General features: G+C 41.8%; 3 protein-coding genes across 8 annotated transcripts; 2 read left to right on the top strand and 1 right to left on the bottom strand.

The window, feature by feature from the left end:
- Positions 1 to 995: 995 nt before the first annotated feature.
- spryd3 (SPRY domain containing 3) lies at positions 996 to 10,854 on the bottom strand. Of its 5 annotated transcripts, none has more exons than XM_049734198.1 (11): positions 10,724 to 10,854; positions 9,694 to 9,840; positions 9,480 to 9,555; positions 6,369 to 6,493; positions 5,646 to 5,778; positions 5,383 to 5,568; positions 4,400 to 4,549; positions 3,076 to 3,133; positions 2,856 to 2,975; positions 2,651 to 2,772; positions 996 to 2,564 (listed from the first exon to the last, which is right to left on the bottom strand). In XM_049734198.1, the coding sequence occupies exons 2-11, from the start codon at positions 9,819 to 9,821 to the stop codon at positions 2,430 to 2,432; spliced, it is 1,233 nt and encodes a 410-aa protein (XP_049590155.1). In that variant the 5' UTR covers positions 9,822 to 9,840; positions 10,724 to 10,854; the 3' UTR covers positions 996 to 2,429. The 5 variants fall into 5 exon arrangements, with proteins under 5 accessions (XP_049590155.1, XP_049590156.1, XP_049590160.1 ...); XM_049734199.1 differs by having other exon boundaries at positions 10,582 to 10,729; XM_049734203.2 differs by lacking the exons at positions 9,480 to 9,555; positions 9,694 to 9,840; positions 10,724 to 10,854 and adding exons at positions 6,633 to 6,720; positions 6,865 to 8,701.
- Positions 10,855 to 11,439: 585 nt separating this feature from the next.
- On the top strand, positions 11,440 to 13,629 carry LOC125976799 (insulin-like growth factor-binding protein 6). Its single transcript, XM_049732695.2, has 4 exons — positions 11,440 to 11,983; positions 12,222 to 12,250; positions 12,327 to 12,446; positions 12,516 to 13,629. Exons 1-4 carry the CDS (start codon positions 11,668 to 11,670, stop codon positions 12,612 to 12,614), a joined length of 564 nt encoding a protein of 187 aa, XP_049588652.1. The 5' UTR covers positions 11,440 to 11,667; the 3' UTR covers positions 12,615 to 13,629.
- A 217-nt stretch (positions 13,630 to 13,846) lies between these two features.
- LOC125976795 (phosphatidylinositol 5-phosphate 4-kinase type-2 gamma) lies at positions 13,847 to 17,668 on the top strand. 2 transcript variants are annotated; one of them, XM_049732687.2, is made up of 10 exons: positions 13,847 to 14,124; positions 14,542 to 14,639; positions 14,932 to 15,028; positions 15,273 to 15,422; positions 15,509 to 15,655; positions 15,879 to 15,917; positions 16,262 to 16,375; positions 16,440 to 16,689; positions 16,815 to 16,918; positions 16,991 to 17,668. In XM_049732687.2, exons 1-10 carry the CDS (start codon positions 13,990 to 13,992, stop codon positions 17,069 to 17,071), a joined length of 1,215 nt encoding a protein of 404 aa, XP_049588644.1. In that variant the 5' UTR covers positions 13,847 to 13,989; the 3' UTR covers positions 17,072 to 17,668. The 2 variants fall into 2 exon arrangements, with proteins under 2 accessions (XP_049588644.1, XP_049588645.1); XM_049732688.2 differs by lacking the exon at positions 13,847 to 14,124 and adding an exon at positions 14,232 to 14,284.
- The last annotated feature ends 200 nt before the right edge of the window (positions 17,669 to 17,868 follow it).

The following is a 17,868-nucleotide window of genomic DNA, read 5'->3' as shown; positions in this document are numbered from 1 at the left end:
GTCTAGAAAAAAAAACTCACCATTAATGAGACTTCTGGGGCTGCATGGTTTTGCTGATGGCTTTGAAGCCCGGTTGATATGCGGTGAGGTTGAGCGTCATGCTGGCTGTTGAGGCTCTCATCAGTCATAATGGCCCGATCGTGAACGGCTCAGAGGCATGTCTTTTATCCATTTGAGTATCTTTGCTTTATCCGTGAAGTCGTCCAAAAGTTCATTAGCAACATCAAGCGTAAATGTTGAAATGGCTTTTCGTTCCCCACAATAGCTAATGCGCTAGCAAAACTAGCGTAGCATGTCCGTGTCTCAAAGTGGCGTGTTGTAGCGTTTCATTTATGCAATTTTGTCATTGCATATGAGGCTCCTCTCTCCACAATGCGTATTCTTCGGTCCACTCACTCTTTAAAGGTTCGGTAAAAGTAATCATTTTTTTCTTTTCGCCATCTTTCGAGCTTGCCTGGCACACAACAACTAGCTAGCTGTCATTTTTTAATAAAGCGGATGGAATTGTACCTCTCACGACCCCATTGGCACCGTATTGTCCAATAAAAATCGCGCTTTTTTTGTCCGACCTGGCGTCACCCTACACTGAAGGGTAGCTGTGATTGGCTGATATAACGCAACCATGGATTTCAACGGTAGAAAACAGATGGGATGGATTACAAACGTGATCATATTTTATATTTTGAAAGCTAATTTAACATTTTTATTTCAGTAAGTCTAATTTTTGCTTTAATAATATAACAAAATTATGTATGACTTAAATTGTGTAAATAAATGTCAGATTTGTCCGCGAGCCAGACGCAGTCACCAAAAGAGCCATAGGTTCCCGACCCCTGTATTATATCAATCACTTGGAATGCCAAGGAAATGTGAAAAATTCACGTTTTTCCAAGTGGAATTCATTTATGTTCTTAGTTGTCAATCATGAATCAAGCAGGTTCAGCATTACTGCCTATTGCACACAAAAATGTATATAAGTCAGAAGAAAACACTGGTACAGAATAAGACATTTAATATGTACACAGGCACCAGCAAATAATCAAATATCAATAATATGTATATTGTATACACAACATTTGGGCATTATTAGATTGCTTCACAGAGCCATACATAAGGCCTGGCCTGTACATGCTGATTTGCAGACAATAATTGTCAGGCACTTTGGTCAGAATGGTCTAAGGGTGGCTGATCTGATGCAGATTTTCCAAACTAATTCAACATTCATGCATTGACACTCTTTACAATATGCTACTTATGCAATTAAGGGGTCTCACAGCCAAGCTGGAGCCTATCCCACATTTACATCACACCGAGGCCCATTTTAGTGTTCAGTGAACCTGGCATCCACGTTTGTGGCATGAGGGACAAGATGGAACATACAACAACCTTCTTTCTGTGCGCGTCTGTGGAGGAACAGAAAAACTGCTGAAAGTGCAGGTGACAAAGAGCAAATCTTAGTGTTAAAAAATGAGAATCCTCTATTATTTGAACACAAAGGACTCCCCCCCCTTCGAGAAAAAAAAAAAAAAAGCAAGGCAAAGAAAATGCAACACAATGCAGAAAACATCTGTGACTTGAATAAATAAAAAGATAATTGGTTTTGATATTTAAATATACCTGAGAGCAATAGGTCATAGTTATGGCTTCATTGTCAAGAACATTTAAACATTTGTAATTGTGTTTTTGGTCATTAATTATCCTTCCATCAACATCTTCCCTTTTACTATTTGATAAAAAGCTTGCAAAAGGATGTGTGGTTTGCTAACACGTACACTAGCAACATTACAATAGCATGAAAATGAAAACAAACCAAAGAGGATCAAATCACCTAAATGGCGGGAAATAAAGCTATATTTTTTCCAAAGAATTGGCATTAAAGGCTGTAATGTGTTCAGGCAGCGTTTCCCAAACACTGAGCTGTGGCACATTAGTGTGAGATCACAAAACATTTTACACAATTATCAGAAAATTACTCATTTATGAAAAAATAATGTATTTTTGTCCATCCATCTATATCAGCAACATACCTTGACAATGTTTGACAATTGCTCATCCACTATAAGGGCACAATTAAGTTGTGTAGCCATACAAGAGTAGTAGGAGTAACGTTGTGTTCGATTTGACAAGCCCAGACTTCAAGGCAATGAAGTGAAACAATAACTGCAGTACAAGACTCTCACCACTTGGTGTCAGTAATGCACCATTTATGTGGCGTTAGGCTGCAGACTAAATGAGGAAATAAGTTGATTGCTGTTTCTTTTTATCCAACATCAACACCACAATGTGTGCTACAATTAGAAACATTTGGATCGTTTCGAATCAAAGTGACCTGACTCTTACAGCATGAGAAGGCCACAGTTCCATCCTGACGTGACCTCTACAAGCAGCAGCCAGTTGACGATGAGGTAACGGGAGTCCCGCGTCGGCGTTCAGCCGCTGAGCGGGTGCAGGTCCACTTTAACCTTCTCGCCGTTGCTCATCATGCCGATAGTGGGGTAGAAACCTCCTACTGGTAAGGCCACCTCCCTACGCCCCACCACCTTTCCATTGCGGGTGAAGAACACCTGTCGCAAGAGGACAGCAGAAGGACAAATGAAGAGCGCTGCACCAAAGGAGCTCCCGGCTTAGCGCGGTCTTGGCAGCGTCTCACCGTGACCTTAGTTCCCTCCATGTCTTCCCCCTCCTCGTCGTCATCGTCATTGCTCGCGTACAAGTCGTTCTGAACCTGGCAGGGCTGCGGCAATATTTCCAGATCCCAGTCGTCCGCATCATCTAAACAAGGTCGTCGGGAGAAAGACGGACAGTTAAATAGGATGTGATGGCGTGACCGTCAAATGAAGCTTCAGGCGACTCGCCTCCGCCCTCATGGCTGAAGTCTCGCGGAAACATGATGCCGCAGCCCATGAGGTCTCCTTCGAAGCAACGTGGGCCGAAGGCGTCGCCGACACCGCTGCCCTGGAACAACTTGCCGTCATCTACAAATGAAATCTGGGTTTACCTCACCGCGTCACAATGTAAGACGTGTCCAGTTTTTACCCGCTGACAAATAATGAAGAATCAATTTTGAATACTCACCAGCGTGATACGCAATGGACCCTCTGCTCCAACCTGGATGTCTGTTTTTAGGATAATCCTGTGGGATAAAATTCAAAGTTCAGTCAAGTAAGCATTAAAATATATTTTTCTCTTTGGCCCTCTTTGAGCCTGGTTTACTTGAGGTCTTCACAGATGTGGAAGCTGATCTATTAAGAAGAGATAAAAAGCTCTCTTCATGCCGTGCTGCAGGGTGAGATTTTCCCTTATTGGCAAATTTGCAGAAGAAAGACAGCAGAAGCTTCTAGTTTATGTCAGTGAGCACTTGAGCGCTCTCTCGCTTTTGCCTTCAACTCTTCAACTTGTGCACTTAACAGGGTGAGGTTGTTTTAAAAGTCATATAAACATTTTGCTTCCAAATGCTTTTGACATGATCAGCCTTGACTTTCCCTCCCTGTGGAAGGAGATGGCTGACATGCGTCACAAGCTTGACCGATCAGACTGGCATGACGGTTCTTCTTGTCCTGGACTTGGACATTACAAAACATACGCGCAGTGAAAGAAAACTCACACAAATTAGAGGCAGGTTCTCTGGAGTAAAGATTGATTCATTTTCCTCCAAAGAGAACATGGAAATAAAACCGTTGTGGAAGGTCTGAGTAAATAACAAATTCTTACCCTGACAGGAGAAAAAGGATACCTCTGTTTTGATTATTAGCTCAAAAGGAACGAGCGAAGAAAAAAAAAAAAAAACTTTCGAAAAACCACAGACGTGCTGGGAAAAACAATTCCAGGAAAAGCGATCAGGAAAACGACAGCTCTATTCTCCGATGTCGCGACACGCCCGCGCACATCAATGCCAGAAGGACTCAGAAGGAGATTAGAGAAGGCGCGAAGCTCAACATAGATGGGCCACCTCCCAGGCTGCGAGTGGCGTTGCACACAGCTGGCACAAAGCAAAGAGCGAGCGTGTCAGCGAGCCGCCGCAAAGTGAAAACAATGAGCACATGGCAGAAGATCTCCACAACGGAGGCCCGCTTCTTCTCCAATGTGTTATTCCAATGACACAACTGCTCGATCATGTGTAAACATTCAACGGGTCTTCTTTCCCTTTCCAGAATGTGAATCATTTGCAATCAAACGACACCTAACTAACTTTCCTCCACTGTGACTACACTCTTCTCCTTAATGAGGCAGATTAGCATCTAAGTGGAACAACCCAACCCGCCTCGGACGGAAACGCAGATGTGAGGGCACAATGAGATAATATTTATTCTTTTCCTCCCTCATCCATCATCACGTCGACTGGAAACAATGAAAACACGTGGAAGGGAGGCTCCGGACCCTCACGCTGACGGCCTCGTACCTTGCGTGCCAGGCCCAGGGCGATGTAACACTTTTCCCCGGCGTCCGTGATCTCCAGCTCGTAGTAGTGGAAGCGCGTGTTGAGGGGCCGAAGGGCCTGAGCCAAGCCCACGTCCACGATGCTCTTCCCTTTGCCCGTGTACTCCAGCAGCTGAGGGAAGAACACGCTCGTGTTAGAACTTCAAATATACGCTTGATGAAATGTCCCAAAACACGTCATAATGCTACGAATAGAAAAAAGACGAGTTTAACCACCGACTTTATTACTTGTACTTACTACACTACCAACAAAAGACAATAAACTAATTGAGTAATGAACTTTTGCAGATAAAAAGTGACATTCATGTAAAGAAATAGGACCTGAGAAGGTTCTAAGTTCAAGCCCTGCATAACTTGAGGCTATTACCAGAGAAGCCGTTTGTTTGTTTTTCTCCCAACAGGTTTCCTGAGAAGCGTAGAAAGGAATTTAGCCGTCACATGTTGACGTAGAAAAGAATGACTTTAATAAAATGATAGGGGGCTAATCACGCATGAAGAAAAGGTGTTGCAGACGTCAAAGTTATTTGCTGGTGCCTGGAGGGTGATTGGGCTGCGATTCTCTCTTTGCTTCCTGTAATTGAGCTCACATTTAATGCGCCTCAGCATCTGAGTCAGACACCAACACTGCAGTCTGGACGTCTCCAAAATGGGTGGGGTTGGTAAAATGGAGGAAGGTCAATGACCTCTCCAGAGTAGTAATTTGACTGTATCATTACGAATTTGCCATCACTTACTTCTGTATTTGGCTTTTCTCTCGCTATATTGACTCAGTAATATTGTCATTTAAAAAGTCGGAACTTAAATTTAAAAGGTATTACAGGGAAATGAAACAATTTGTGTTCCCCAAATTTTATTGCTCCAAAGCGGTTATTTCCTGTTGTAAAAAAATATGTCCTCAGCCATAAACAATCCATGTTAACGTTCTTCTGCACTTTCGGTACTTACAGTGCCGGACACTCTAATGTCATGGAGGCGGCCCCAGTCGTCTTCATGGCTGTCCACTATCATCAGACCGTCATCCTCCTCCATCCTCCATTCGGCGTGCAGGTCCAGCAGCACTTCCTCGCCCAGCGAATGCATTCCTACAGCAGGGTAGAGAGCTTCGGCCGCCGGCACGTCCAATCTGCCAACCTGCATTTAAATATTTTTCAAAATCAGAAACGAGGAAGTCAAAAAACCAGAACCAAAGATGTTCACAGTGGACTTACTTCTTTACCATTCTTGGTAAAAAACACAGTCAACTGTCCATCATCAGCTTCCAGGGAGATTCCGCAACCAATTCGATCTCCTCTGCAGCATTTTGGACCAAACTGTTGTCCGACAGTGTTTCCGTTGTACAGCCTGAAGGAAAATGAGTCTTCACATTAGGTCAAGCATCAGCAGATTTTGGGACAGGTTTTTTTTTCCTTTTCATTAATCAGCCAATTAATTGGTTATCCCGATTTGAATCCTGCTAAATCAGCCCCCCAAAATCCTTCCAGTTCGGGACCTATTTTATACATCTCTCAGCAATAATATGATAATACTCGTTTCAGAAATGAATCATGAACACACAACTAAAAAAATACAGAGATGGAGAGACAAATTTATATTATTGCTTGGGCCACTAAACATGCAGATAAGGTCTACTAATGTAAAGGCACCAGCAAGCAGATTGTGCCGTTCATTTTTCTCCGTTGCCACCACTGTGAGATTTTTTAAGGGGAAGTGTGAGACACAAAGATTGAATATGCATTAATTCACAGCGCATACCAAAGCAAATGTGTACGAAAAAATGTTGCGCAATAAGTGCCACGCGTATGTTTATAGGTCAAAGTTCCTTTAAGTTCCCTCAATGCAAGACAGACATAACTGCAATTTTTTACGCGCCTTAACGTGACCACGAATCATGCTGCGCATACCTCGAAGAAAAAAAAAATTGTCACACGTACTTGCCATCATCTGCATGGAAAGCCACAGAATTTGGCAGCCAGCCCGGCTGATGGTCCAGCTTGTAGAGCTGAGGCACTAAACCGACAGCAATCATGCCCCTCACTCCTGTATCCACGATTGTTACCTAGAAGAAGCCACAGTAAATCAGGAAAAATATTTTTTAATATTTAATTCAACGGAACCCATGTAAGCAGACGCAAGCGATTTTCTCACTTATATCTTTCTAATTCCATTTTCCCCAACTTGTGGGACGTTCACCTTACATCAAAACTAGTGATGAGTAGGTAGAAACCGGCCTGTGCTATGTGACGTGACTCCTACGTGGAAGCGAACACGCTCGCTGGAGCTCTGCTGGCAGACGGAGGGCGAGCAGAAAGAGGAAACTTCAATTTCTTTCCCATGACCTCAACAGATACCACAAAGATCCCTCGAGATTGAGAAGGGAATTTTTTTTTTTTTCTTTCCAAAACTGTCAGATGGCCCATAAATACTGACATCAGATCTACGAGGAGGTCGCGTCGCTGATTAAGCCCCCAACCCGGCTGACGCAGATGGCTTCTTCCTTCCCTTGGTTACTGCGCCTCCCACATTGTGAGTCATAAGAAAGAATCACATGCAAGCAGAAAAGGTTAAAAGGTGTGGTTAGCGTATCGCTACACGGTAGACCGGCTTGGCGTGGGTGGGTGTGCTCGGCAAGTTTCAACATGGTTTCTTCTGCCACTGAAAATGAGCATCTAGAGTCCAATAAATCAAAGGTGGTGTGACCTCCGAAGTTGAGTCCTCAATAAGAATGTTTCTGGAGACATTTTCTTGTCTGCCCAATGTAAAAGACTCTATTGAGGACAAAGGAGAAAAGTGGAGATAAAACTAGCAACTGGCGCATTATTTGGCTCAGTGACACAAAATGCAAACGCACTAAAGTGTGGAAGCAAGTTACACAGTAGCACGCTGGCCGCAATGGCCAGCAATCAGCTGCCATGCTCCATGTCGGCAGAAGCACGTACTCCGTCACGAGTTGAATTTGTCATCCAGCACCCGGCCAAAAAATATCATCTGGATCCAGTCAGAATCGTTCACGCTTCAAATTATTAAGGCCAAATTGACGCAATGAGGAGCTTCTCACTTGATAAACAGCCATGTCAGGAGACATTATTTTAGCTCATAAGAAAAAAAACAATGTTGGTAAGCTTCAGTGGGATCACATCATGGGCCTGGATTGAAAAAAAAAAAAAAAAAGGAAAGTAAAACAAGGAGCCTCCTAAAATTATTACAACTTGGAATATTGTTCAATTCTTAGAAGGCAGTCATTCTCCAGTACGTACAGCAAGCACAAATGTGAAATGAGAAAGAACCCGTGCAGTGGAACAATAATTGCTTAATTGATTGTTCTGTAGAATTGATGTTTGATTAGTTGTGTCTTACAGAATTTGAGGCAAAAATAACTACTTGGCTGTGAACGAGTGTTTGTGAATTACTAATTCAAGCTGCGGCCACATTGCAGTGACAAGAGGGTGTGCACATTTGTGCAACCACATTAAACACAGTTGTTTGTTGTTACTTCCGCTTCCAGAAAGGTTTTAAAAATGTCAAGTTATATAGGTCACAATAATAGTGAAAAATATTTACAATTTATGTTGGTCTCATTTCAACAGGGGTGGGTAAACCTTTCAATATCAGCCGTATACTAGTATATATAAACTTAAACTGTCTTTGCTTGACACAATTTAAGCAATATGAAGACATTATTATATAATTGACAATATATTTCATCGTTTATTGCTTGACAAATCTATCTGGGAAAGCGAATCAAATGTTTTAGTGGGAAAAGATACTTGGAAGGTGATTTGATGTGTTCAGATGGACAAAAATTTTGATGTAGTCCACGCACACACCCTGACTCATAAATTTTTCAAGGCCAGCGACTAAGATTCCGACGTGGCAAGTGAGGCTGAGGTAAGTTGACGTTGCGAAACAGAATGTTCTTTGTTTTATAAAGACATATTGTCCTGTTATAATCAGACCGCTGCCATGGCAACATGCACGCTCATGTTCAGAGCTTGGTCTGAGCAAACACGTCCGTGGGCTCGGGTAAAAATGTTCAAAGATTGATGCCAAAGGCAAACAAATAAGAAGTGAACCACATCATTGAAGGGGCTGGATGCGACCTTGGATGATGTATTCACATGACTTCCGACGCTTGCAAGCTTAGATCTAAGAAAATGTATTGATTTCTTAATTATGATGACTCATGCAGGTGGAGACACACAAGCAATCCCCAAGGTCTTCTCCACATAAAACTCTGTCTTGGATCTACACAATTTACAGATGATTTTCATTAAAGATTACGTTCTATACTATAAATTTGCAGACGAGGGAGTGGGGGGGGGGGGGGGGGGGAACTGACGGTACGGAACCCGCACCCATTCATGAAAAAAATAAGAGACAATTCCGGACAGCTCATTGTTAAAAAAAAAAAAAAAAAAGTGTATCATCGGACGAGCTACCTCATGTGTAGGTGTCGAGAGGAAAATGTGACAGTTTGTGGAACACACCTCTCACCGGAGGCGATTGCACTTCTACCCTCAACTTCCCCAACTGATTCACTGACAGCACTTCCTTGACCCAGACTCGAAATCAAGGCGGATTTGTCGACTTTCAGCGCAGATGGATGGAGCCCGCGGGCCAGCAGCGCTACAAAACAGAAAGCTCTTTCTACCGAACACACCCCAGAGACGCTAATTATGGGCCTAACACCCCACCTCAATTGCAGCCAATTTTTTGGTCGTTTGTCAGAAGAGCACCGTCAACACACCCCATTACATACCTAAACAGAGGAGGTGTTGTCACGAGCCCATAATTATGACTTCATATTATTGTACAATACCTGCCACCAAGATCTTGGCAAAACCAAAGCAGCAGAAAACGGGAAAGTTGTAATAAAAGTCGACAGTCGAAAAATAATTTGAAGGTGAACTGTGTATTTCTATGCATTGTTTGGTGAACACTTTTTGTCACAGACAGCAAATAAATTGAAAACACAGCAGAGAAATCAACGTATTCAATTCAAGTGGACTCGTTGACTTTTTTTCTAGCACGACTTTGACGCTTACCTCAAAATAGCGATTTCTTTTTGATAATGGCCTCGCCGCCACAAAACAGCCGACTTCATCTGAGTTTCCTTGGTACCTGCGCGGAGATTACAAAAACAAAACGACACTATTGAGGAACTCTTTGACGTGTGAAATAAAACAAATGCACAAACCAAAAATGGCATTCTTATAATGAAAGTGGAAAGTAATCAGTGCAGAAGCACGTTGACATTACCTCAGCACGTCGCCATCCCTTAGCATTCTTTTCAGACGCTCTCGGTAGCGTACTGGTCGTACTTCACGAATTTCTCGTATTCGCCTTCTCCAGTTCAAAAAGCGATAATGGAGGTTGATGTCGTCCATTTGTGAGAATCATCACAATCTGAAGAGCAAAGAAACAAATGGGGTTATTTGAATATTGTCCATCCACGTTCTATACCACTTGTTTGGTAATGGTTGTGGGAAGCTAGTCTATCCCTGCTGTTCTGCTTGGCCGAGTCATCATCTCATAATGAGGCAGACAAACATTAACATTGTCACTGAGTGGAAAAAAACTTGCATTCGAAGAACAGGTGATGCTGTTCATGTTATAAAAGTAGCACTGTGTGAGGCTACTACATAAAAAAAAACATTTTATATAAGTAGTTAAGTAATTATACATGATATGATGACACATAATAGCTCTGACAACTCCATTAGAAGACAAGACTAGACTTTAAGAAAGCATTTAAACAGATTTGGAAAGTAGATCAAAAAGAGGTAAATATAGTAAGTAGAAGAACATGTTAGTGCATAGTTCAACAATCAGGGCTTGATTTTACAAAGTCAAAAAAGTGGTTACGATTAAACTTTTTTGAGCACTGTTTAATTGTTATGTAATCAGAAAACTAGAGATACCGGACAAAAAGTTTCTATTAGTGTTTTATTTTAGGCACGACAACGCATATTTGAATCGATCGAATACAAACTATTAACTGGACGCAAACAAATGCGTTACAAACGCGTGGAAACATTGCAACTAAATGACGAGTGATCAATAATATATCATTCTAAAATCGTTGCAATATGTCCAGCGAGTAAAACGACACTCTCGTTTACATATTTACGACGTCAGTAAACGCACCACAAGAGTCACCAAAACGACACGGTTGGCCGGCTAACTGCTATTCTTCCAATCTGAGTGAATAAAAACGCTGACAACCCATCGATCCCTCAGTTTGAAGTCAAATCTATTATATTCCCGCTTTCGTATTCTACTTTCTTACTCTTTGACAAGCAGTAATTCGATGTTCTTCAGACTTTCTTCCGATTTGGAGCAGCTGAAGTCTTTCACTTCGTGTCCACTGTCCAACCGGTGCTGCCGGAAGTTCCGCCTCTGCAGCCAATCAGATCAGCGGACTATAAAACGGACGCGTGATTATTTTTGCGTGCGTGTTCAAGGCGCGTGTAACTGCGCCAGAAGTGTAAATGCGTTGTTAAAAGGACAATGCGACCAAATTATTAATAATAATAATAATAATAATAATAATAATAATAATAATAATAATAATAATAATAATAATAATAATCTACATTGGCAGTACTAATAATTGTGGCGCACATGATTGAAATTATTTCTTGATGTGGGATTTTTTTCAGTGGGGTAAAAAACACACTTGAAATTAAAGTTGAATTTTCCTCTTTTTTATTTCGATCCTATATTACTTGCAAAAATAGATACTAAAGAATACATCAATCTCTTTTTTTGTTTTGTTTTCTAGGTGAAAAGATAACCAACAAAATTCAACTGAGCAAATGACAATATTGAAACGATGGTGTCACTGCTGATTCGTGTTGGAATAGAAAACAACTATACTTCAAGATGACAGACAGCAAATGGTATGAGTGTGTATGCGTGTGTGTGTGTGTGTGTGTGTGTGTGCGTGAATGTGTGTGTGACAAGGAGAAATGGGGTGTGCTCAGCTGTGTGGAAATGAGAGGGAAAACTAGCATTCTTCATCATGCACCCTCCCATACCTCTCCTCTCTGGTTTGGCCCTTTAAAAGCTGCTGCCAGTGCTATCTGTCAGCCTCATTATCACAATTTCTTGGCTTGAGCAAATTGCTATCGAGCTTTCGAAGCGCGGTAGGAATAAACGTAGAAGCTTTGGAAGTCCTCGGAGAAAACAAGCGTCAACAAATCAAGGCCCTGGACAACTTTCAAGTGCGAGATGCTTCTGTGTGTGAACGTGCTTGGGCTGCTTTTCCTGCAGCCACTTCTTTCCAGCTCAAGGCCGCTAACTACACCATCCAGAGGATGTCCCGGCTGCAAAGGAAAGCCTTCCCAAATCTACATGCCGGCAGATTTGAATGGCACTGCTCTGACCTTTGGTGAGCCATGTGGGGTCTACACACTGAGCTGTGCCAGCGGTCTGCGTTGTGCACCTGCGCCGAATGACCCCCGGCCCCTCCGCACCCTGCTGGAGGGCAGGGGCGTCTGCAGCAACATTAGCGTCATCAGCTGGACGGAGAGGAGCCAGAGCGCAGGTAACATTTCCGGCTTGGCGCCTGGATGAAAATGTTAATGGTTCTGCATGCATCGCAAACTACTAGTTTAGGTTCTAAAGTCTCACTTGTCTACTGGGTGGATTTTTGTTTACCAACAGTGTTTTTCGTGCACCAAAATAGCAGCACTTTTCATTACAACTCACCAGACATTTTTGTAATAAGTGATTTTAGGTGTGAACACATTCACTAGTCTATTATGATGTGTTTCTACCTTTAGATCCCGCACCTACCGAGAATCCGGCGGAGGTAACGATTATCTTCACTAATAATTATACACTCTTTAGACGATTAATGATTAGTCATACTTCCTCTCCACTGACAGGCCCCATGTCGAAAGCTGCTAACCACACTTATTAGAGGCCTTGATAGCCATTTATTCAAGTCCCATCATGATATCTACATGCCCAACTGTGACAAACGTGGCTTCTTCAGAAAGAAGCAGGTGAGTTGTCCTATAGATTGTGTAACATGAATGTTTGCATTTGCACAATATTGTTTTGTTTGTGCGCAGTGTTGGTCCTCTCGAGGTAAACAACGCGGTCAGTGCTGGTGTGTGGATGAGAGTGGCTTGCCGGTGACATCACAAAAACATAAAGGCTTGACTTGCTGAAGAGGGTCAATGGTGAACTAAAGAAAGAACAGCATGGGCATCTAGATGATAAAGGACGTCTCGATAGGAATTCCACGTCTGGTGTCAAGTGTAACTCAAACCATTGGCGCCCTCTAGGGAACATACAATGAACTGTTTGGATCAGTCACTTCTGCATAAAAAGACCTCCAGACACAACGTTTTGCATATCCTGCCAAATATTCTGTGTTGAAAACATATCCTACGTTTATCATTTACCACTTATCAAGTGTAATGTTTGTTCCGTTCGGGTAAATTGCTTTCTTTGTCTGCACATATCATTTCCTATAACATATTTATACAAGATGAGTATTTCTTACACTACTGCTATTGTGTACAATATCTATTTGTGATCTTATTTATGTTCTTTTTACTATTATTTATGGTATTTGTATTCATTAATAATGATTAAGGCATTAGCTAATGCTAATTAGCAGGTTCAAGAGAAAAACAACAACATGGAAGATAACTGATGAGGATATTTTATGTTTATTTTTTTGTGTTACTGTGAGCATAGGTGTATAGTGTACCACTGGGATGGTACCCTCAAGTAACAAACCTTTTGTATTCTTGTAACTTGACTTATATATAATAATACTAATAATATATTTAATAATCATATTTTAATAAATTATTATTATTATTATTATTATTATCATCATCATCATCATCATCATCATCATCATTATTATTATTATTATTATTATTATTACAGTAACAGTTTGGAAAGATAGCTGAGCCATTAGAGTAGCCTGTACCTTGAGGTACAACAACAGTATACATCCTTGTATATACTATGATTGTATTATTAGTGCCATGTTAAAATGTATTTTTTGTTTGTTTGTTTGCTTGTTTGTTTGTTTGTTATTGTGATTTTGTTTGTTCATCAACATTCCATATTTTTACGTTTCATTGTCATCAAATGTCATATATGTTATTTTCAGATGTCTTTACTTATTTGACCATCAGTAACTTAATTAAAGTTATGAAAATGTGACTGCTATTATCAGGACGTTGTGTTAAGAATTGCGTGACATTCAAATACACGTAAATCCAAGTTTTCAAAGATTTTCCTTTAGTTTTACTAAATTAATTCTAAGCATGATTCAAGGAAAATTCCGTAACTATATTGGTATTTCGTTAGTAAATCGAGCATGCCCGCAACAAAATGTCTCTTGAGTAGCCCGAACCAAATCTTTTCAATAACAGGTGGATGTTACGTCACAGCGCTACCAACCTGCAACAAGAAGTCGATCCATCCCCAACTTCACATCCAGCCCACTTTTGCAAATTGCAAGGACACGGCGCGAGGTGACCGCTGACCAAAGAGTCTTGCATCACGCCAAAGTGCTCTCCAATGTCCTCTCCGAGCGCAGCACGCGTCCCTCACAAGCGGAAGACCAAGAAGAAGCACTTCGTGCAGCAGAAAGTGGAAGTGTTCCGCGCAGGGGACCCCGTGTCCAGCGTGCTCATGTGGGGGGTCAATCACTCGGTGCGTATGTGGTCGAGAGCCGCTTGCGTGTGTGCGTGTGCGTAATACGTATGCGTCCAAAGTAATACTCATAACTAAATAGCTAAGCTACTGGATAGTTGACTAATTGCGTAAAAAACAAGACCGGTTCAAAATGAAAGTAAATATTCAACTCTCTTACGTAAGTACAGTACCTGTAAAAGTTATTAAAAAAAACAGCAAAATCTGAAATGTACTGAGATGAAATTTACTGTCAATTAATTACTTTAGTAGAAAACAACTTTGCCACGTCTACACACAAATTTAAAGCGAGACAGACATCACGGCACTCCCAGCATGTCTGCGAATGTTAACTGGACAAACAAGTTAACCGCTCCACAGATAGCTGAAAATAGTATTTATTTGTAAGTCTCAGCATTGACTAAATTATCTGTGCAGATCAACGACTTGAGCCAGGTGCCTGTGCCGGTTATGCTCCTTCCGGATGATTTCCGAGCCAACAGCAAAGTCAAAGTCAACCACCACCTCTTCAACAAGTACGTATGTCCTCTCTTCCCCCTTTCGTGTGATTGTTTTCATCCCATAACACCGCTTCGGCATCACTTCACAATCAGACTATTTACCATCAAGCACCTCAGAACGAATAACAAAAACAACCGAGTTTCTCCTCAAGTCTGGAAAAATGAGTAGCTTTAAATAATCCTTTAATCCAGTCAAGAATCCAGGTTGTGTAACAGTCTGGGGAAGAACAACAAAATGTGTTTTGTCATGTGATGTTACTCCAAAGAAATTTGTACTTACTCTCTTTTTGTGTGGTTTGCTTTTCAGAGAGAATCTGCCAGGTCAGTTTAAATTCAAACAGTACTGTCCGCAAGTCTTCAGGAACCTACGTGAGCGCTTTGGCATTGAGGACCAGGATTTCCAGGTACAGGGTTAGGGTTTCCAGCATCGCCTCTAAATTTCCATGCTTTGGTCAGGTGTGAAATTTGCATTTTTGTGCCTCTCAGAACATATTAAGACAAGAACGATGTGATGCACTCTCAGGTTCAATCACGCAGGAAATCCGTAATATATTTCCCAATTGTCCTGTTTGAAACGATTTGCATTTCAGTCCAAAACATTTGCATGTTAAAGAGCGGTATGTAAAAAGGATACGTTTTCATCAACAGGTGTCTCTGGCGCGCTGTCCGCCCCTCAAAGACGAGGAGGGAAGATGCGAAGGCCTGCTGTTGACCTCATACGACCGCACTTTGGTGGTTAAAGAAATCTCAAGCGAGGAGGTGGCCGAGATGCACAACTTCCTTTTGGAGTATCACCAGGTGATGAGCACATTGAAGCTACTTTTATCCGCTAGCTAAATGCGGCCACTTACACGATATTCCACTGCGGCTTTCTTCCCGTGCAGTACGTTGTCACCTCTCACGGCTCGACGCTGCTCCCGCAGTTCCTGGCTATGTACAGAGTCACGGTTGAGAGTGAAGATACCTACCTGTTGGTCATGAGGAACATGTTCAGTCACAGATTGCATGTACACAAGAAGTACGACCTCAAGGTAAAATGCATACGCTTCACTAAGATCCATTCACAGTAAGTTTACAACTGTCAAAATGTAAGCACTGATGCAAGGTGTGGAGATGCGCTAAAATATTAGACGCATCATTAATTTAAAGTCAGCGATGAGCCAACAGCTCGGTGAAGTTACGTGCGAGTCAGGCCTCCGCTCTAATTGAGCTGCAGTCGAATGAGAAATGTTGTGTGGTCTTTGATTTTCTCAGGGCTCCCTGGTGTCTCGAGAAGCAACTTTGAAAGAGAAGGTGAGCTCGCATGAAAGGACGTGTGAGAACTGATTGAAATTCATGCATAGGTGATGAACTCGTCTTATTCTGTAGCATTGATAATGACAGCGTGCTCCATGGTTGCAGTCAGCTCGCGTTGGCGTACTCCAGACTGCACGATTAGATATGACTGACTGAGTATAAAGCAAAGCGGGGGTTTTATTTAACATTGAAGGCGCGATTTTTTTTTTTTAACAATTCGTATACATTATTGTTCAACTGTCCATAGCCATATGACACCCATAGCTATGATGAAGCTATTTTAAATTTCAATCATATTGTATATGAAATCCACTATAAATAAAACTGCCTTGCCTTTGCAGGTCAAGGAGCTTCCCACCTATAAAGACATGGACTTTATGAACAACATGCAAAAGATTTACGTGTGTGATGAAGTGAAGGAGAGTGTCATGGGCAAGCTTAACAGAGATATTGAGGTAAGAGTTTAAGGCTCCACCTTAGTGAATGACAGCTTAGTGCGAGAATGTCCTCTTCCTGCAGTTCCTGGTGCGTATGAAGATCATGGACTACAGCCTCTTGCTGGGTATCCATGATGTGGAGAAGGCTGAGCGGGAGGAGGAGGAGTTCGAGTCGTCCGATGGCGAAGAAGAGCAAGATGAAAGCAGCCAATCTGCGCTTCCATGCTCCACCTCACCTGAAGGCATCGCTGGCTACATGAACTCCTTCAAGCCCATGGGGCCAGGGGAGTTCGACCCATACGTGGACGTGTACGCTATCGAGAGCGCTGAAGGTGAGACCTGAGGGGGCTTTTTGCCCCTTTTAAAATGACGTTACCCTGGGCGCATGAGATCATACATGGAGATGAAAGGCAATCACCAAAGGCTGAAATGCTGAGCTTCCCTCACTTCCGTGTAGGCGCACCGCGGAGGGAAGTGTATTTCATGGGTCTGATTGATGTGCTGACGCAGTACGACACCAAGAAGAAAGCGGCTCACGCGGCCAAGGCTGTCAAACACGGGGTGAGCATCAGTGTCGTGGAAAGCAACTGCTGCTACTTATTTATACTTACAAATCTGTCTGTTTTCATGTAGGCGGGAGCAGAAATCTCCACAGTTCATCCGGAGCAGTATGGGAAGCGTTTCAAGGAGTTCATCGCAAAGATATTTGCCTAGCGGCACCAAGATTCATCATTTCACACATATTGAAGTGAGTGCGGATCCTTAAAAAAAAAAAAAAAAAAAGACGTAAATTAGATTTTCCTAAATGAACTAATTTAAAAAAAAAAAAAAAAAGACAATCTTTAACAGTCTTAATTGAACCTGGAAAACCTTTTGTATCCTGGAAAAAAACAATCGAAGCACAGGGACAACATGCAAACTCCAAAAGCTGAAATTCAAACCCTGAATCTCAGGTCTGCGAGGCAGGCGTGCTGACCACTACCCCACCACGCTGCCGCTCAGTCAATCAGAAGTCTTCAATTTGATTGGCTTCTTTATACACTACTTGTGCGTGTGCTTACTGTATGCGTTTGACTCAATATTTCCTGAAGATGATCTTTAAATCAATGCAAGCAGTGCCTGCGGTATGATAATATTTATTCCTTTTTAAACGACTGATTTTGCACAATCAAAATAAATATCAGCCTTGTCCCGGGGATTATATTTTAAAATATTTATCATTGCATAATCTAATATAAAAAGATGTGCCTTTTAAACTGGAGATAGTTTCTGGGGTTTTTAGACATTTAAAAATAAACTTGTTTACCATTTTCTCGGCTTGATCTTTATTTTTTTTTCCTGGTCTGTATAAATATTTAGCATGTTCATTTATTTAAACAGCGTTCCTCTGTTTCAGCCTAAATAAGGGATTGAAAAGTGAACAAGTCAGAAGAATTTTATTCAGATGGATCTTTACTGAATGTGTAAATCATCTGGTTCAGCTCTCTGCGTCTGCAGCAGCTCCATAATAA

This window comes from Syngnathus scovelli, chromosome 11 (assembly GCF_024217435.2).
Source record: "Syngnathus scovelli strain Florida chromosome 11, RoL_Ssco_1.2, whole genome shotgun sequence".
NCBI classification, from domain to species: Eukaryota; Metazoa; Chordata; class Actinopteri; order Syngnathiformes; family Syngnathidae; genus Syngnathus; species Syngnathus scovelli.
This window is presented reverse-complemented; position numbering and strand designations above follow the sequence as displayed.